Here is a 21,392-nt window from a genome sequence, read left to right on the forward strand (position 1 = left end):
TGCACCACCATGCCTGGCTGTACTTCTTTTGAGAAATATCTATTCAGTGATCACCTCTTTTTCAATCCTGTTATATGACTTTCTTTTTATAGCCCTTTGCCGTCCTCTGCCAGTCACTTTCCATCGAGGTGAGTTATTTCATTTTAGAAGTTCTCTTAAATGGTGTAAGTTATCTAGTGTCACTAGATGCCACTAGATGTTGATGGAGCAGTTTTGTAGTGTTTACGGTGTTACTAGTTGGCTTTTAGAAATTTTTGAAGGCTCAGTTATGAGAAGTTGTTGAAAGTGGTGGTAGAATATATAAAGGTAGAGGGAGGGCTACATGAAGTATTGCTTGTAATTGCATGTATCTATCCAAGTAACTGTCCTCACATTCCTTTTAGGTAGATTACCTTAGGTCATGTGCACCCATAAAAAGAATAAAACACTGTGGTTGGTGAAATGTACTGCCAAATTTAAGCCAGATAAAACTATTCTGGAGATAGAGGATAATGAGGTCAATTTTCTCAGACAGAGGCTTCTTGTGGGGAGAGAGATTGGATATGTGAAGAAAAATTGGGCATTTTTAGGAAGGGGGAAACAAGAAATAGATGCTAAATAGTCAATAAAAAGATATCAACTATAGTGTACAAAATTACTTTTCATGATTGACAACTTGTCTGTGTTGTATAAAGAAAAGTTTTCTCTCCTCAAATTGGTAGTTACAATTCCCATACTCTGGCTAATTCTTGAAGTGGAGTAACAAGTGTCACTTTTGCACTGGTATTTCACATGAAAAGAAAGCAGTTAAATTTTTTCGTTTTTTTTCCTTGATTATATTCTTAAAAAGTTTTTAAATACCTTTTCACCCCTTTTAAGTTAGCATTCAGAGATTGGGATAAGAGTGCATATCAGTATCTGCATCCATTTATAGAAGTTAGGGATAAAGTATTTGTTTTCTTTGTTTCTTTTGGAATGTATGGCACAACCAGAAAAATATTCTCTTTAACTTGATGTTAGCAGTGCTTTTTATAAACTAACAGTAACTAAAAAAAAACTTAAGTTGCTTAAAGTCATCATTTTGATGCTAGCCACACACAAGAAAAAAAATTTTAAACATGAAAAGTATTTTAAGTTAGTATTTACCTGAAAAAATGTATAGTTTAAAATTTTTATGTGCTAAATAACTTAAAAGCAAACTAGTCCTATAAAACATGCTTTTTTTTGTTTGTGAATTTAGAAAATGACCTCAAATTTCTGTTCATTTCCTTTTCTCCAATAAGTTTAACAAAAGTATTTACTTAATTTGTAGAAATTTTGCATTGTCCTGGATACTACACTTTTTACACTTATTTATTTAATTAGATACTATGATAATGTAATCACTGCTGAGAAAGTGCTGCTACTGAAAAAGGAAAATTCTCCGCAGGAGTTTTTGCTGCCCACATAATCCTGGGAGAAAAGAAGGAGCCGGTCCCAGAGAACCAGTAGTACCTACTAACAAAAATAGATGAGAACTTCTGTATGATATAGTAGTACAGAGAACCAAAGTTTTCTGTTTTGAGATTCCTATATCACTTTCTTCTCTCTCCTGAGGAGTGAAATTTCTTAGTAGGATGGAATTGAAACTGCATGTAGTCTCTTGAAAACAACTGACCTTATGCTATAAGCCTTAAGTGTGTCAGGTGAATGAATTAGTGTAAAATATTAATCACTAATGAGAATGTGAGCCAAGGTTTTTACTAGAACTCCTGAGTATAGTTTTTCATTTTATATAATCTAGTTTGAAGTCTTAGAGCAGTTTCCCATGTTTTATCACTTACCTATTGCACATAACAATTTTGTCATATCTGAATGCTACCTGTGCATATTTATTTAATACTATTCTTAATAAAATCTTAAGTTTTTTTGTTTTTGTTTTTTGACACTGGGGGTCAAACTCAGGTCTTTGCACTTGCAAGGCAGGTGGCGGAATCACTAAGCTAAATCCCCAGCCCCTTAAGTTTATTTGAAAGAGAAACTTTTGTAATAACTGAATTAGAAACTTCTTATGTGAATTTAAGTAGACCAGTTAAAATCTGTACCAAGCAGGGTGTGGTGGTGCAAATCTGTGTCACTTTGGCAAGCTGAGGCAGGAGTATCATTGTGAGTTCAAGCGCAGCATGGGCTACTACATAGCAAGTTCAAAGCCAGCCTGAACTACATAGCAAGACCCTCTCTCAAAAATAAGAAATGTATACTAATAAAATGATCATGCATATGCTAATGGTACTCAAGCTGTGGTGTGTTGGCACTTGGAATAAAAAGAGCCCCGATTTGTAGTGTTTTCTGATTTGTGGTTTATATACACTACCTTGATTAATTTCAAGATGTCAATGTACTAACAATCTGACTTGCAAAATTCCTGAATATTTTTATATAATGTATTTATAAACCAGTATAATCTGGGTTCAGTATGCCACTGTATGTAAACTACCTAACACTGCATTTTTGCACATTTGTTCAAAATTTATTTCAGCTTTTGACATGGTTCATGATCCAGTGGCAGCTCTAGAAACCCTCTTAACCTTGGGATTTGAACGAGTATTGACTAGTGGATGTGACAGTTCAGCATTAGAAGGACTACCTCTAATAAAGCGACTCATAGATCAGGTATAAGCAGTTCTTTTTTTCTTCCTAAAACTGTTGTGCTTACTCTTTTCTGTTGTTCTGCTAGACTGTAAGACTAAATATTACTGATTTTATGATTATTGCAGGAAAAAGCAAACAGGTGGTGATGTATTTATATAATTCTTATTTCTGTCATATGAGTGTTTTCAATAGAGAAGGCTCTTCAGATCAAATTATAAACACTCCCTAATGATCTGAGATAATTTGACTAAGCAGAGCAAATTTTACATTTCTATGCCATCAGCATTGCTTAACTTTAAGTCATATTTTTTTTCTATTGGCCTGTATATACTCAGGGGATCCCATATACAATTTCTGAGAATTATCATTTTCAGGTATATTCCAAAATAAAAATTACATTCTTTCATTTTTTTTCTCCATTTTTCAGTGTAGGAGCAAATATATTTCACTCTTGTATGACTTTTCCTGATGAGCTAGTATCATTTATAGGACAGTCAGGAATGACTTCGTAGTTGGAGTATGTTTGTGTTTTACTGACACCAGTCCAGAGACATTCTAAGTTAGGGAGTAAAGACTTTGAGATGAGAGAGTTCTGTGTTTGAGACTCAAGTTTGACACTTTACTTGCTGTGTGATGTTGAGTAGGTTACTAATTTTGAAGTCTCTGTTTTCTTGTGTGTGAAATTGACATTAATTTTTCCTTTGTAGGGCTTCTCTGAGGATTGAGAGAGATTAAAATATGTAAGAGTCTTAGCACAGTGCTTGGTGTGTAGTAGGTCTTAGTACATTTTAGTTTTTTTATTTTGTTTTTGTTTTTGTGGTTTTTTTTCCTCATTGAATTTATTGGTACATTTTAGGTATACAGTACAGTTACATTCATTATTGGGATCTTGTACCTTTACATGACAGGTCTTGGTTCTCATTTTTCCCCCTTGTCCCTGTCCTCCCTTCACCCCCTCCTCCCCTCCCCATTTACAAACACTTTTTTTCCATTTTTTCATTTTCTCATATTTTTTTCTTATCCCTTTTACCTTTCCCCTACCCTTCCCACTTTCCCTACACCTTTATGAGATAATTGCAAGTGAAATAGGAAGAAAAAGGCTAAAGGTATAAAAGTACATTTTAGTTTTTATTACAATGATTTGAAAATTTTTATTAGTACATGTTCATAGTACATAATGTTAGCATTCCTTGTATGGATTTGGTACATGTACATAACATATCTTAATTCCTTTTTTTCATCCTTTTCCCTCCCTTCCTTACCCCTTCCTGTATCTCTTGATTTCCTTTCCATTTGAGAAAGATCCATCTCCCTACCTCCTATTATCTATTATTTTGCTCTTTATTTATAATTTGGATTTCTCATATAAGAGAAACCATGTAATATTTAAGTTTGTGTCTGATTTATTTCATTCAGTGTTATCGTCTATAAATAACACAAGTTTACCCTTCCTTATAGCAGAGTGGTACTCCATTGTGTGTAAATACCATGTTCTCTTTATCTGTTTATATATCGATAGACATACAGGCTCCTTCCAAGATTCAGCTATGCTATTTCTTCTGTCATTTGATTATTTTCACATTTCCATAGCCATAAAATAACTTTTAAGAAATTTCACCAAAAGATCTGATGTGATTTTGCTATTATGGAATTTACTGAATTTTAGAAATATTTATTAAGTATATATTAGGTACAGAGTATTTATACTGTGGTAGCCAAAGAAGTATGTGCGTGGTCACTGTCCTCACAATGTAGTGCACAACTTTTTAATTGAGTACAATAATAAAAGGTACTGTGGGGCACGTTGGAAAGGGATTAACCCAATATAGGGAAAGCTTCCCAGAAGAAAAGGCATCATAACGGAAATGTACTAATTTGAAGGAAGTTTGAGAGTTATCTGTGTAAAACTGGTTCATAGAGAGAATTGAAGAATTGTTCCACACAAATAAATGTAAAGGCCTGGAAACAAAAGCAGTTATAGCTTAAGATACTTAAGAATGATCAAAATGTTGAAGGTGAAGAGAATAATGATATCCAGAGCCTTGAAAACCTTATTAATAGTTTACATTTAATCCTTGGTATAGTGGGTAAGCTTAAAACATTTTAAAATAGAGTTGGTGAATCAAGTTTCCATTTTAAAAAGGTACAATTGAGGGGTAGGAAGAGAGTGATAATCAAAGTATGTTATGTACATATACGAATCTGCGAAAATGAAACCCGTTAATCTTTAAAACCAACAAAAAAGAAGACATAATTGTCATAGTTAATGTATTGCATTTCAGAATATCTGTGTGTGTGCACATGCATGCGTGTGTGTTTCTCTGTGTGTTTGGTATGGTAGTCATTGGTTGGCAAGAACTGGATTAAATATTTTTATATACTGGGCCGGGAATTTAGCTCAGTGGTTCTGCCGCCTGCCTTGTAAGTGCAGGAACTCAAGTTTGATACCCGGTATCCCCCGCAATTTTATTTTTGGTATACTAACTTAACTTCTGAAAGTCACTACCTACCAGTATAATATACTGGCAAGAAAATAGAATTTGGGATTATAATCCTGGTTTAAATCCTGCTTTTATCACTTAGAAGTAGTGTTGGGCAAATTACCTAACCATCTGAAATCTTCATCTGAAGTGTCAGGATGATAATAACAACACCTACCTCCCAGAACAGTTACAAGAGATTACTTCAGATAATAGTGCAATATCTGACACATAGTAAGGGCTTTATATTGTTAGGTCACTCTTGTTAGGTCACTTTGATAGCCTCGAGTAAGCATGAAATTCGAAATAATCTTTTATGGAACCCCCCCTCCCCTAGTGATAGAATTCATCTCTTTAAAATATCATTTGTGTTTATTTTGGAAAGCCTTCATTTGGAAAAGAAATCAGGTAATTGTGACTTTTTTCTTCCTAAAATTATTTCAGCTTTCTGGTTAGTAAATGTTACTTTTTATGGATAAATTGCTTTATTTAGCACATTTGGCAATTTGAAACATTCTTGTTCTGCTTAATTTTTCTAATTCTTAGTAAATTCTGTGAAATAGAACTTCTCTTTTACTCTATTTCATTACCTTGCTTTATTTTTTTCTTCATTGTACTTATTACCTGAAATTTTGTTGCATAAATATACCTGCCTGTTGCCTGTCATCCTTAAATGTGTTAAGTTTCATGAAAGAAGAAATTTTCTCTTGTTTACCATGTTAGGAAGGAACAGCTTTTCTTCCACCTTCTTATATTTAATTCTTGATGGCCTGCTAATTAACTGACAAAGTTGCATTAGCAGGAGAAAAAAACATTGATTATATATGTAACTATATACATTCTTATACATATAAGGAAGTTTATAAGGAAATATGCCTCAAAAGGATGGCTAGAACTTGGGACCTGTATAACATCCTAGTAAGTGAAGAGGAAGGAGAGAAGGGTTATTATAGGTAAAAAAAATAATTTTTGAAGAAGCTGATTGATCAGGCCCTAGAAGCATAGATTGAAGATGTGATAGTTTTATAATAAATTCAATCCCTTTCTTCCAGAATTATCAGAAATTAAATTTAATTCTTGTAGCTCAGTTAAATAAATCCTTGGTTTTGTTGAATTGATAAGGTAAATGAAGGAATTTAATTGAGGATATAGGATTTGAGTGGATTTTCCCCACTGCTCTACAAATTAAGTTATGCTTTCTTTTCTATTAAAATCTTTTTTCTCTTTAAAATATATTTTATTAGTGCCTTTAAATTTTATAAAATATTGGACTTCAGTGAGGTATTTTCATATGTTTATGACATATTTTTATCCTCTTGTTCCTCTCTCCCTCCCTTTATTTTCTTCCTCTTGTCTAATAACAGTTTCTCTTCTGCTTTCATGCCTTCTTTTGTTTTTTGTTTCTTAGATTCTACATATTAAGGAAAACATATCTGTCTTACTGAATCTGACTGATTTCATCTAACATGATGATGTCCAATTTCATTTTTCTACAAATGACATAATTTTGTTCTTGTTTATAGATGAATAATTCTTCATTGTGTGTATATATTCTATATTTTATTTATTAATTCATCTATTGATGGACACTTGAGCTGGTTCCTTTGTTAAAATGTTGTGGTGTGTCATTATTTTATTTATTTATTTATTTTTTTGAGACAGAGTCTCCTACATAGTTCAGGCTTTCTTCAAATTCAGAGCTGGTCTTCCTGCCTCAGCCTCCCAAGTGCTAAGATTACAGGCATTTGCCACTATGCCCTGGCATGTGTGTCATTTTTCTGTAAGGCTTCTCTAAGGTAATGTGATTAATAAGTATTTTATTATTATTATTATTATTATTATTATTATTATTGTTATTATTATTATTATTATTATATGAGGGATTGAACTTGGGCCCTTGCACTTGTGAGGCAGGCGGCAGTACCACTGAACTAAATCCCCAGACCTATTCGGTATTTATACTATATCCTCTTTTATGGTAATAAAAAACAAATATGAGTTTTTAAAACAATACAGAAAAATAATTTTGTTGACAAAAGTCTGTGTTTGACATCCTGCTTGCCCATCTATTAAAAATTAAACTTTAAAATTTAAAATTTAACTTTGACTCAAGTTTCTCTTTTTATTGTCTTATCCCAATTAAGAGAAAGGTATTAAAATTCACTTTTTTTCTTTTTTCAGGCAAAAGGCAGGATTGTGGTAATGCCAGGTATTTATTTATCTCTCTATTTGTTAGCATAATGCTGGACTGTAGTAGAGCAAAGGGAGCAGGAAAATGTGGGAGAAAGTATTATAGCGTGGTGTTCAAAGAGAACCCTATATAGAACCCTATAAATGAAATGTTTAATTAGGATATCTGTGCTAGAATTTAAAACTTTAGAAAGTAGAAAACATTCTAACAGGATTAGCTTACAGAGGAGTAAATAAGGAAATAGGTTAGGATTGGGGTTTTTTCGTGTTTGCTTTCTTACAGTATAGAATTTTATAAGTTTGTTGTTCATTTCTGGTAAGGGCACCAAATTTGATGCTGCTTTCCTGTGTAAGGCCAAATGCTTAGACGATATCCCAAGATAAATATAATAATCTGTCAGTTTATGAATATCTCTGATGGCCAGATTTTTTTGTAGCCAGAATAATTTGAGCATATTCTCTTAATGACAACCGTAAGTTCATTAGAAATGAAGAGATGGGATAGTTTTTTAAAGAATTGGATGAGGCAACCTGGAATCAAAATGAGACAAATATAAAGGCACTCTTAATTTTTTCTTTTTGTTATTTTTACAAATAAAAAAGTAAAATCAGAATAATGAATGATTATATGCTCATTCCCTAGCGCTAACATTTTGCCACATTGGTCTTTTTATCCTGAGATATTTTAAAGATAAAGGTATCATGGCATGTTATCTTTATGCATCTGTATAAAAAAGGACATTTTACCTATAACCACAATGCCATTATCACCTCTATCAAAAGAAATAGTAATTCCTTAATACCATTTAATGTCTGTTCCATACTATTCTTTTCTAGTTGTTGCCAAAATGTATTTTACAGCCAATATGTGCACATTAGGATCCAATCAAGGAACAAGCATTGTATTTCTTAATATTTTTTAATATAGGAGATTTTTTTCTGCTTAAAAGAAAATGCCATTTAAAAAGTTTGGCCAGACATGGGTTTAAAATCCCAGCGGGCTAAGGTAGGAGTATTGCAGATTTGAGGGCAGCCTAGATAATTTAGTAAGACCCTATCTCAGAATAAAAAGTAAAAAGGATTGGGAGTGTAGGTCAGTGGTAAAGCACCTTAGGTTTGATCTCCAGTTATAAAAAGGGAAAAAAAGTTGCCATCACTTAATTTACAGAATGTCTTACTTTTTGGATTTATCGGGTTGTTTCTTTTTGACACTGGTTAGCTTATTCCTCTGGCCTCTGTATTTCCTATAACTGGTAGTTAGAGTGAAAAGTTTGATTAGATTCTGGTTACATATTTAGGAGAGAATAATGGAAGATTCTCTGTACTTTGTATTATATCACACTACAAGGTATTTAATCTCTAGTTATTTTATTACTAGTGATGCCAAGACTGACCAGTATTCAAAATGCTAACAACCACATAAAGGGCAGCTTTATGAAAGAGGCTATGGGAGTGTATTTTCAGGTAGTAGGAAGTGTTTGACTTGTAGCAAGTACCTGAAACATGAACAGAAAGTGTATTTTATCTATCAAATTGAGGTAATTGGGGAATTAAAATGTATTTACTCTTGACAACTAATAACCAGGTTTAGGCAGTTGTTCATTTTAAGAATACTTTTGTTTAATACATAATTACTAAGTTATCTGCTGCTATGTGCAAAGCATCACTTGGAATGCAGTTACATAAGAAACTACTTCCTGAAGAAGCTAGCATTTTTAGGTTAACAGATGTTATATACAAAAATATTTGTGATTAATTTATTTAACCTCACCAAGCAAATGTTAATTACATGTCAGTTATAACTACTTATATAATATGATAGGTGTAAAAAATAGAATGAATATGAAGTAAAAGAATGCATATGAAGTAATCCTACTTGAGGAGCTTGAAGAATAGAATTGTAAACAGATTATGACTTTATGTAAATAAATACCAGCAAGTTAAAATTCCTAGAAAAATCAGTCTGAATGCCTTATGAATATTCATCATTGGGAAATACAAAGATAAATAGAACATAGTAGTTGGCCTCTCAGGATTCTTTATGATGAAGCTTATGACATAGAGTCCACCAAAAAAATGTATACACACTTCAGGAATAGAAAAAATTGTATAAATATTTTAATACTAAATTTATTGAGACATCATGAAATTCATTCAAGTTACCTTTGGCCTCTGCAATTACAAGAGGTGCTCAAAATGATGGCCGTTAGCTTCCAGGAATTTATTAGTACAGAGAGCTGCTGCTGGGATAACCGTGGTTATTGATATTGCTGCACTTGCATTTCCAATTTCTTTAAGGGCCAGCCGTGTAGTGGGTTTTCTGTGATATAGGACAACCTCTAAGGTCCCCCATATGAGGATAACACCATCTGTTGAAAAAAAATCATACTATTTTTCTTTTCATGAAGTGTGTATACATTTTTTGGCAGACCTTGTATTTAGGCTCTAGTTTCCTCATCAACATTCTTTGATTCCCCTTTTCACTGCAAAGCTATGTTATCTATGTTTGGAAATGTATTGCTTATATGTTAAAGTTGTCGATTACTGAGCAACAAGTGTTTAGTGCTCACATATTTTATCTTTTAAAAGGGAATAATATGTGTTTGTTTATTAATTGATTGTTTGTTCTGGGGATTAAACCCAGGGCCTTCACAGTGAGCAACCTCAGTCCTTTTAAAAATTCAGGGTCTTTCTGGGGATTTAGGTTTTTTGTTTGTTTGTTTTTTGAGACAGGGTCTCACTATGTAGTTGAAACTGACCTGGAACTACGTAGCCCACTCTAATGTTGAACTCAGTGATCCTCCTGCCTCAGTCTCCCGAGTGCTGGGATTACAGGCGTGAGCCACCATGCCTGGCATTGCCAGGGATTTAACTCAGTGGTTCTGCCACCTGCCTAGCAAGCAGAAGGATCTGAGTTTATCCCCGGTACCAAAAATAAATAAATAAATAAATAAATAAATAAATAAATAAATAAATCACACAGCTGTGAAGAGCTACAGTGACAAAGTGAGGATTCCATTCTAAATCTGACTTCTTTGCCTATATTCTTTCTTTTTAGGTTTCAGCAATATGACTATACCACTAATGATAATAACAATGACAAAGCAGTTAATAAAGTATTCAGTTGTGTGATAGTAATAAAATAGGGTCAGATTCTTCTGTGAAATGAAACACAAAGTTGGTATTGTAATGGATAAACTAGGTTGCACTTTGCCTCATTCTCATTTGTAGTGAAGTCAGGTGTACTTTGTGAATCCTGAGTCAGAAAGAAAACCTTACATATTCTCTCAGACATATCTCTGAGGTTGCATTTCTACACTGTTTTCCTCAAACTTGTCCTTGCCTTTTATTTTAATTTGATTTTGCTTAAATTGAGGAGGAACAAGGATAGAGTACGGAATGCTTTTTCTTGCCCCAGAGCAGTCTTCTTAAAGTCTTAAAGTAATATGCAGTATAGCATTGCCATGTAAACTAATGAATGTAAAAGAGATTCTGTCATATAGGCTCTATGGCTTAACTGTGGTATACATCTTTTATTACTTTTCTCATTCTTTTTCATTCTAATGTAAGGGGAGAGTAGTTTTTTTCATCAGTGAGAAATTTCATAATGGAGATTTTTCAGTAAAATAGTGTTGTTCGCTATATTTTATGCAAGATTTTGTTACACTTCATATATTACTTGTTCTTTTCACTAGGAGGTGGCATAACAGACAGAAATTTACAAAGGATCCTCGAGGGTTCAGGTGCTACAGAATTCCACTGTTCTGCTCGATCTTCTAGAGAGTCCGGAATGAAGTTTCGGTAAAAATTTATTCTTTGATTCATACCAGAAGGAATGAGATTAATCTTTATTTCTCCAAATAGGACAGCTTTGGTTGATGTCATGATTAATGAATAGATGTTATGATTAGTAAATAAGTGTTGTAGTCATTTTTGCAGTTGAGAAACCTTTCTATAATGGTCCTTGTTTTGTATTAAATAAGTATCTTCTGAACATAAGTAAACTTTTACATAGACTTTGTGGAGTCATGCCAGCCATTGCCTTTAACATGATTAAATCTGGCCTTTGCTTCTTCCATAGAGAGACACTTAGTCTGTTTACAGTGAACTGATGGAACTGAAGGACTGAGTGCAACAGTTAATAATAAATGAATTTGGCAGCTAAGCTTCAGATGAATCACTCACATGTATCCATTTCCTTTTGCAAAGCTAAGAACTGTGGTGTAATGATGGAAGAGTCATAGGCATTTATGTCCCTCTCATTGAGACTGATTAGTTGTCCCTTACTTTTGCTCTCTACTTTTCAGTTACTTTGAAATTATATACCCACTAAGGAATTGAAAGTATTTTTAAAAAATTCTTGATAGGATCCCTATAATTTGACAGTTGAATTTTTCTAAATTTGGAAAAATGTGATGTAAAAGATGGAAGAGCCTTAGAATTTACATTTCCAGATGTATGTTGTTTGCTAGATTTGGCTACTAAATATTTCAAGTAAAGACCCTGACCTTACCTTTTTCTTGAGCCATGAAGTAGCCTATAATGTACCAGTAGGGAAGGCTCACTTAACAATTTAATTTTCTGTTCCTTTTTTTAATGTCTATTACAGAAATTTCTCTGTTGCCATGGGAGCCTCACTTTCTACCTCAGAATATTCTCTAAAGGTAACAGATGTGATCAAAGTAAGGACTTTGAATGCAATTGCAAAGAACATTCTGGTATAGCCAGATCTCTCCAAGACACATGGATAATATCACAGTATGAAGGTAGATGTATATTCTGTAATTCTGTATCCCACAGCTTTTAATCTCATTGACTGGGACACAATCTTTAAGTTTCTTAGGGCAATGGAGTATGTTTTCAAGAAGAAGAAGAAATTGAAAAAGATATTGCATCTTTTGCTAAATTTTGCCAGCCATTACTATTATCATGATTAAATTTGGTCTGCACTTCTTCCACAGAAAGACTTAGATTTCAGTGGAACTAATAAATGCCCTGGACAATTCAGCTGTAACATATGAATTCAGAGTATCTCTTGTCAGTTCAGTAGCAGTATTTTACCTTTTCATTTGTAAAATAAAAATTTCCATTCTGTTATGGTATAGTCTTCCTTGCTCTGAATATAATTTGTAGCCAAGTATGAAAGGGAAGGTTGTGTTTTGTTTTGCTTTAATCCATTTTTTCTTGTTATTATGTATTCATTGGACATGTTGTTCCCTTGGGCAAGATGCTGAGGTTTTAGAATGAAATGGTACAGCTTAAAAATCCCCAGACTTGGAATGCAAGGTAAAAAAAGTCTGTAGATTCAATACCATATTCATATGCACATATAATCATATTTAATATTTTGGTCCCCCTCCCTTGATTTCACTCTGTGATCTTCCAGACAAAAGCTGGCCTTGTCTTCTCTATCTTCTTTAAACAGATTAGCAAAGGCACTGAGAAGCTGATATGAATTGCATGAGGTTTTACAACAAATTTATGTTGTTTATTAGCCTTGAACACTAACCTTCCAAAGCTTCTGCTGTAAGATACATTTTCTGATATGTAGAACTGGTATAAAGAGCACTCTTTATATGTCAGACGTAGCTGAGATCATATCTTGGCTTGTAGCTTAAACAGGAGAAAGACGACTTTATTTCTTGAAATTTAATTTCTTCATTTTAAAATCAGGAATAGTAACTATAGTTTCTGATTAAATGATATAGTAAAGCACCAGGTACATAAGAAACATTCGCCAATGTTAGTTCTTTTCTCATAGGTTAGTTTTCTAGTATATCAGACTTTGATAGTCTGAAAACTCTTCCCAGCAAGCCAGGCATTGAGTACTGAAGCCCACACTTAAACTGTGTTTCTTCTACCTTGTTCCCTACCTTGATGTTTTTACGTTTCAGCTCTATTTAAAAATATTTACTGATAATTTCATGTGCATATGTTTTTCCTCAGCAGTGTTTAGCATTTCAAGGATAGGGAAACATGAGTTCTTACTTTTGTGTGTGTTCCATCACATCTACCATATTGTATCTGCAACAGTATCGATTACTTTGTGTACTGGAAGAAGAGCACTGAATTGGAAGTCAGCACCTAGATACTGCTCCTTCCTATCGTGACTTTGACAACTGTGCTATATGTCTTCTTGTCCTTGTAGATTTACTACCTTTGATCTGCTTTGTGTGCTGGGAGGCCAATCTGTAAGAACTACATCAGTTGCTCCCTTGCCCCTCATCTTCTGGTTGTGCTTGGGTGCCAGCAAGAGTTGGGAAGGTGGGATGAGTTAAGGAGTACCTTCCCTGCCATACTATTGTAAGTTAGCTTTATCTTCCCAGTTGTCCCTCTTTGTACCCTTTTTGGATTCTGATAGCTAGTCGCTCCCCCTTACCACTTAAAGCTTATGAGTGGTAATAACTCCAGGCTGGTCTAGCTAGCACACTTAACTGTTTATTCCTTGTTAGTTTTCTTTTTTCTTCTTTTTTTGGGGGTGGTGTTTTGAGACAGGGTCTCACTATATCCAGGCTGGCCTTGAACTTGTAGCATTCCTCCTGCCTCAGCCTCCCAAGTACTGGGGTTATAGGTGTGTGTCACCACATCTGGCTCTCATGCCAGTTTTCTTAAACCATGCCAATAGCTTTGTATATAGTTCATTTACCAAAGTTTCTTGAAATTGCCCTGTTGATGTATATTGTCTGTTACCTTCCAGGACCATGACTTATAAGTAATGACAGCTGGGAATGGTGGTGCATGCCTGTAATCCCAGCACTCAGAAGGCTGAGACAGGAGGATCTCTGTCAGTTCAAGACAGCCTAAATTACATAGTGAAACCCTGTTTAAAAAAAAATAAACAAATAGGGCTGGGGATTTAGCTTAGTGGCACCCTGCCTGCTTTGCAAACACAAGGTCCTGAGTTTGATCTCTGGTATTGGAAAAAAAAATAGTGACAGTCTTCTTAGAGTTTAATTTTCCAATTTTAAGTTCTTTTCAGTTTTAACACTCTGATTTAACTATTAAATACTTTTTAAATAAAGAAAATTAGTAGTAGCAGTCTTGTTTCATCTAACTTTTCTGTATCCTTAATGCAATACCTCAAGGAAAAGCATACAATAATTGCTCTGTAATTTACTTTAGCTTCTTCTACTTGAATGCTGCACAGAGTTATATATCCTAACAAAAACTCCTTTTACAGTAATAGCTTAAAATAATTGTATCTTTGGGATTATTTGTATTATTTCCATATTTCTATGCAGTATCTTAAATTTAATCCTCAGAATAACAGCATCATGTCACTTCTGGCATATATTTACTCTTAGCCTTTGGTCATTTCCCATCCCCACACACTGGAGTACATCAAGCACTTTTGTTTTTTCATTTAGTCAACTCTCACAATGTAGAAATCTCAGACAGATCTTTTTTTGTTTGTTTGTTGTTTTTTTGAGACAGGGTCTCAAAATGCAATTCAGGTTGGCTTTGAACTCATTCTATAGACCAAGCTGGCTTCCAACTCCCAAGGATCCTCCTTCATCCTCCCTAGTGTTAGAATGACAGGAGTGGAGCACACCATCACACCTGGCCTCAGACTGATCTTTGTTATTTTTACTTAATATTGAATCATTCCAGCAATAATACAGACTAAAAGTTACAGACTTCTTTAAAGAAAATGTCCTCAAAAGTTAGATTACTTAGTTCAAGCAAATGGATTTAATTATGAAACAGTAAGTACTTTTTTCCTGAGATTGGAAATGAGACAAAGATGCCCACCCACTGTCACCATTTTTATTATTTTACTGGCAATTACAGCTAGTACAGTAAGGAAAAATGAAAAATATTGGGATTGGAAAGGATATCAGAAAACTAATTCTTTGCCAACATCATGATTATATGAAAAACATCTAAAAAGCTTAAAATTAATAAGTAAGGAAAGAGGTGTCTACAAAGTTAGAAAATAAAAAATTTTAATTATGTATATAATACCAATATAAAAATAAGTTGTACACCTTAAGTATATTCAATATCAACTCAATAAAGTTTTTTTAAGGTTTTTTTAATAGCATATTTAACTATGTATATTAGCATCAGATGCCTAGGAATAAGTCTAATGAAAGAAAAAGTCTTTAAAATAATCTGTCTTCCCACTTTTTATTATGAAAATTCTAATGTATTCCTGGATCCTATAATTGTAAATGATTTGCTGTATTTGCATCTTTTCTCTTCTCTTCCTCTCCCACACCCACATAATTCAATTTCTGCAGAACACAGTGCTTTGATCAGCATTAGAAGTTCAGAACAGTAAGTCTGGAATACTATGAAAAAATTAAATCTCTTTATTAAATTTTAGTCACCATATTTTAATTCAGGGTGATCTGTTTGCATGAAAACATCTACTTAAGTAGGGAATTCATATTTGAATCTTCCAGTATTTCATACAAAGTAAATGCTTTAAAGTGCCTGTTAGTGGTTTATTTAATAACAGAATATAAGTTCTGACTTTGATTCTCTAGGTACCTGAGACCCCTGTTCTACAGAACTAGCATTAAACCTATTGAGTGGGTTATCTCTGTGGTGGAGCACTTGCCTAGCATGCCCTGAGTTCAATCCCTAGCACAGCAAAAACAAACAACACATCAGCTAAGTATATACCCCAGAGAGCTGTAAATAAGTATCCTCACAAAAATTTGGCATATGAATGTTTATAACATTATTTTTCAACTTAGAGAATAATCATTTTCCAAGTCCTAATGAAAAATCAAACAGATCGTCATTGCTATAACTCAGGTAAAACGTTTATTGGGAACTAAATTTCCACAAGTTAGCATAATAACACTCTAGATGACTTGCTAGTCACAATGTTACCATCAGCTTAGGGTTCTTTTGCTTAATTAGGATGTAAGTTACGATGTGAGAAGCTTTCAGATGTGAGAAGCTTTCAGCTCTTAGTGTTAGCAGCCCCTGCTGCTCTCCTGGCAGCTGAAGCCAGTACTGTATATACCAACATCTCTGGAACTCTTCTAAGGGCCAAAGCCAGCAGCTACCAACAACTTCCCATTGCTTTTCACCATTCTCTGGCTGTCACCTGCCCCTCAGTTTTACCAGCCCTGGCTGCTGGTCTTTTTTAACACTCTTTAACTTTAGTGTTAACAGCTCTTGGTATAACTAGCTCAGTTTTACTCTGCTAGATATGGAAATCATAAAAGGGCAAAATACACTATCTGAAAGAGATTTTATTAGGCCTTGTGCTTCAGCATAAGAAGAAGCAGTACACAGACTTCTCTGATAAGGATATGAAGAAGGGCACACCTGTAATCCCAGCACTTGGGAGGCTGAGGCAGGAGTATTGCTGTGAGTTCGAGACCAGCCTGGGCTACATAGTGAGCTCCAGGTCAGTCTCAACTACATAGTGAGACCCTGTCTGAAAAAAACAAAGAATAGACAGGATATGAAGAAGGTAGATAAAAAAGGCAGATTCACACAAGTGCAGTACCCTGCCAGCTTACAGCAAAGTTTTGCTTGGTCATGGTTGTGGAAGGAGTCCCTCATAGACCAGATTAGGGATGCAATGCTGCATGGCATAGAGTCATCCAGAGTGGCTAGAGGGTGGAGTCATTTCAGGTGAACCTGTGACCATAACTTTCTATAATCAAAGCATAAGAGTTTCCAGGTGGCCTCTGGGTGTTTGGGGCCTCAGCAGCTGGCAGAAATGGCAGAAAAAAACTTATTTCATATTACTTCTTAGGGTATTGAGCCCTTCTTCATTTGAATAAAAGTAAAAACTTCAACTACCATTGATTATTTGGTTGTTGCCACCTTAACCCAGTAACCAAACTTAATAGTATTAGTAGTGGAAGATAATACAGCTGAAGAACAGGAATCAAGGACTGAGACATCTGGAAAGTGACTAAAACAAAACACAGTGTGTTGTGGTTGGCCATTAATCAAGCAAGAGTGAACTGCCTCATTACAGTGGACAGCCAACCCAGGTTTGCTTAGAACTTTTCCAGTTATAGAATTAAAAGGCCCACATCTTGGGAAACTGGAAGCTTGTTTACCCTACTAGCTTAGTAAATTATCTTTGTACCTTTGCCCCTACGCTTTAGCTCCCTATCCCAATCGGGAGGAGGAATTAAATAACACAGAGAAATGCTAAGAAGAGTGATATTTTGTTCCACAGCTGTAGCTGGTCTCTGAGCCATCAAAGAGAAAAAGCTTTCAGATATGAGGTTTTTTTGGAGGGTGATAAAATTGTTTTTCAAATTGCGATGGTTATATAACTCTGGATATGCTAAAAACTGTTGAACACTTTTAAGTAGTTGCCTTGTATTTAATTTATATCTCAGTAAAGCTGTTTTTAAAAATGGTTGTGAGAAAGTTTCGATTAGATTGGACTGAAATGTTTTATACCTGAAAGAGACCAAAAAGCCATAGCATCTGCCTGGCATGTATCAGTCAGTAAAAGGGATTTGATATAGATGGAATGGTTGAAGACATCAGTGGAAGTAAAATATTATTTGTTCTCCAGTTTTCATCTCAAACTGGCTAAAGTACTTGAGTGGATTTTTTTTTCCCTGCAAATGAATTCTAATGAAAATATCTGAGGGATATTCATTTCATTCATTCCCATGCAGATGCTGAATTTTAACATTGGATAAAAATCACAAATAGTTGTATATTTGGATCATATTCCTCTGGGGTCTCTTTAAAAGAAAGCCATATTGACATTATGCCAATGGTCTATACTGGCATTGTATTAGAAAAAAAGCTGTGTAAAATACATGGATATATTATTGAGGTCATACAGGAATTTTTTTTTTTTCTTAAGTCTTAGTTTGAGGAGTAGCTGGACTTCTAAACAATTGCTTTGTTTATATTTTATGTATATGGACTTGTGTTATTATATAAAAAAAACCTTTTTGTCTGCCTTTTTCTTTCAAAAGGTGCCCTGAATAATGGTGCATTCCTGGTGACCTTATCAGTCATATTGGCTTCATTTCTCTTGCACATGGGAGAGTGCACATTATCCAGGCTAGCCAGTTAGAATGTCTCATTCTTTTTTTGTGTCAGAAATAGAACTAAGGACCTTGCACTTGCAAGTCTGGCATGGTATCGCTGAGCTAAATCCCTGGCCTGCCTCATTCTTTTGTCCACATTTGTTGGTACAAAGATGGGAACACAACAGAAAGAGGGCCATTTAGAATCCCTACCAAAGATTTTTTTCTGGAGCTGACAGAAAAGACAGATTTTTTTTCCTGCTATTGTCCACAAAGCCATGTATGTCCAGAAAGTCTGTGACCATCTTTACCAACTGGTAAAAGTCTTCTTCAAAGTAAAACCAACATATAGCAAACACCAGAGGACATTGAGTCTATGTTTCTAAAGCCAGATCCATTCATGGACTTTTCTATTAAATGAGCCTTTATATTTCCATTTTGTTTTTTATGCCATTGTGATTTGGATCTTTGTCACTTGGCTTGGAACTGAAAGAGGCCTTATTGTTATTGGCAGTTATTGATTGTTTCCTTCTTTTCATTGACAAGAAGTTCATAGTCAAATCTGCATCCTACTATTAACAGGATTATATTGAGTGAATTTTGTGTAATTGGCTTATGCCTTGTTTCCGCATTTTTGTTGGGTTTTTTTCTGCACATTTTATTTATTTTTGAAAGCCACCTTAAACCTTTTTACAGTTTATTTCTAGTGGACACTTACTAATTTCCTAAAAAACTTTATCTCTCCTTTCTTTTCCCAACCCTGATTTTTATTGTAGAAATCATTCTAACATGTAGCTTGTGTGCTAGGGGAAAGCTGCCCTCAGCCACAGCCTCAGGGATTCTAGGGTAACCTCATCCTCCTGGGAAGGAATTGATTCAGGAACTTGTACCACTGATATGCAGGTTGATGTTTGCTAGTGTTCTATTTCTGGAAGTTTCACTTCATTTTATGGTATGTAGGTATGAGCACTGAAACTCTTGGGGTCATCTCATTGAGAATGAAGCTGACTCCAAAAGAGAACAAAACCAAACGAATGAGAGGAGCAGAGCCAATGAAACAAATTCTGAGAACTGCACTATTCGTATTTTAGTTACGTAAGCCAATAAGCATTTTCATTCAAGCCACTTTGATTATGATATAGCCATTATAGAAGTCCTAATATAATTGGTGTATGAGTCAGTTTCCTTTATAGCATTTTCTGTGGTTTCATAGCAACCTTGCTTATTAGGGTTAAGAACTTCCAAAGTTCTGGACAGTATAACTATCAGTTGCAAGAGATATCCTATCTTTCAGAAAATAATCTGAAGTCTGTTAGCTTGACTGGGTTCAAAGGCCTCCAAACCTCTTTCCAGCTTTAAGCTACTCACTATGTAGCACAGTCTGGTCTTGAACTCACAGCAATCCTCCTGCCTCAGCCTCCCGAGTGCTGGGATTACAGATGTGCGCCACCACGCCCGGCTTGCAGTCACTTCTTAAGAGAATGTACTTTATAGTTTGATATTGTTTAGGAACTGTTTTCTGTGAAGATAGGAATCCTATAAAGAAGGCATCCTATCTGGTTATCTTTCAATTCATTCTCAAGGGTCTGCTCAAGTGCTGGCCCCTCCCCTCACTTTAGGCCAGAGATGAACAGAAGCTCTTCATGGGTAAATGATACAGCGTAGTTTGCCTCTCATTGCAAAAGTCATGGTTATGAGACTAGCACATTTTACTTATTTAGTCTAACTTCCTCCTGTAGAGTATAACCTCTGTAGTAAAGGAATTTTAAGATTACAATTATAGATTTTGAGGTACCGTTCAAATCACAGGCCTTTTTTACTTTTCCAAATTACCACTTGGTGATCCTTCTTATATGTCCCCAAACAAAGTAAAAAGCTAAGTGCTGAAAAAAGCACTCCAAAATTTCTATATGTTCACCCCATAGTGTAAGTTCTCTCTTCACCTTGTTGATTGTTTCCTTTGCTGTGCAAAAGCTTTTTTTATTTGATATGATCCCATTTGTTGATTCTTGGTACTGTTTTCTGTGCAGCTGGGGTTCTGTTCAGAAAGTCCTTACCTATGCCTGTGACTTCAAGAGTTTTATCTATTTTATCTTCCAACAGATTACTTCTGTTTTAACATTTAGTTTTTTGATCCACTTTGGTTTTAATTTAGTACGGATATGCAATTTTCCCAGTACCATTTATGTAAAAGGACATCTTTCTTGCATTGTATGTTTTTTGCCCCTTTGTCAAAGATCAAATAATTGAATGTATTTGGGTTTGTTTCTGCTTCCTCTTTTCTGTTCCATTGATCCATATGTCTGATTTTGTGCCAATACCTTGCTGTTTTCTCTGTTTTTTTTTTCTTCTTATACTGTGGATCAAACTCAGGGCCTTGCACTTGCAAGGCAGGTGGCAGAACCACTCAGCTAAATCCCTGGCCCTTCATGCTGTTTCAGTCACAGTAGCTTTATAAATATAGCTTGATGTCCAGAATTATGATCCCTCCTATTTGTGATCCCTCTTATTACCAAGGATTGCTTATGTTATTTGTAGGTCTCATCTGATTCCATGTGAATTTTAGGACTGCTTTCTCTTATTTTGTGAAGAATGATGTTGGTATTTTGATTGGGATTGGAAAAAATCTGCATGACAGTTTGGAAGTGTTTTGACTGAACTGTTTCTGCCTATAGAAGAACAAAGGGTATCTTTCCTTTCTGATATCCTCTTCAGTCTCCTTTTTTATAGTATTTTAGTTTTCATTGTAGAATTCTTTAAGTTCTTTGGATAGGTTGACTCCTAAGTATTTCATTTTTCTTGATGCTATTGTAAATGGTAATATTTCCCTAATTTCTTTTTTGCTGAGTTTATTATTGGTGTACACAAATGCTATTAATTTTGAGTGTCAACTTTGTATACTGCTATACTACTGAACTCTGTTATTCTAGGAGTCTTTTGGTGGAGGTTTTGGGGTCTTCTATGTAAAAGATCATGTCACCTGCAAATAATGATAATTTAATGTCTTTTTTCCTGTACATATCCCTTTTATTTCTTCCTTTTGTGTAATTGCTCTGGCTGATGATAATCCTAATGGATTTACCTTAAGTGGTATGTTGTTTTTCTCTAAAGGCTTTTAAGATTCTATTCTTGTGTT

General features: G+C 34.6%; 1 protein-coding gene across 1 annotated transcript in view; it reads left to right on the plus strand.

Moving 5' to 3' along the window:
• Positions 1-13,783, plus strand: part of Cutc (cutC copper transporter) — a gene marked incomplete at its 5' end in the record, with an annotated part of 29,439 nt that extends 15,656 nt beyond the window's left edge. The window contains 5 exons of the mRNA XM_010638529.3: positions 93-128; positions 2,498-2,631; positions 7,272-7,299; positions 10,976-11,081; positions 11,890-13,783. Coding sequence (XP_010636831.2) covers positions 93-128; positions 2,498-2,631; positions 7,272-7,299; positions 10,976-11,081; positions 11,890-12,004 — 419 coding nt within the window. The remainder of the gene's footprint in view (positions 1-92; positions 129-2,497; positions 2,632-7,271; positions 7,300-10,975; positions 11,082-11,889) is intronic.
• Between the last annotated feature and the right edge of the window lie 7,609 nt (positions 13,784-21,392).

Source organism: Fukomys damarensis, unplaced genomic scaffold, assembly GCF_012274545.1.
Source record: "Fukomys damarensis isolate Sample0158 unplaced genomic scaffold, DMR_v1.0_HiC HiC_scaffold_8, whole genome shotgun sequence".
Classification (NCBI taxonomy): Eukaryota; Metazoa; Chordata; class Mammalia; order Rodentia; family Bathyergidae; genus Fukomys; species Fukomys damarensis.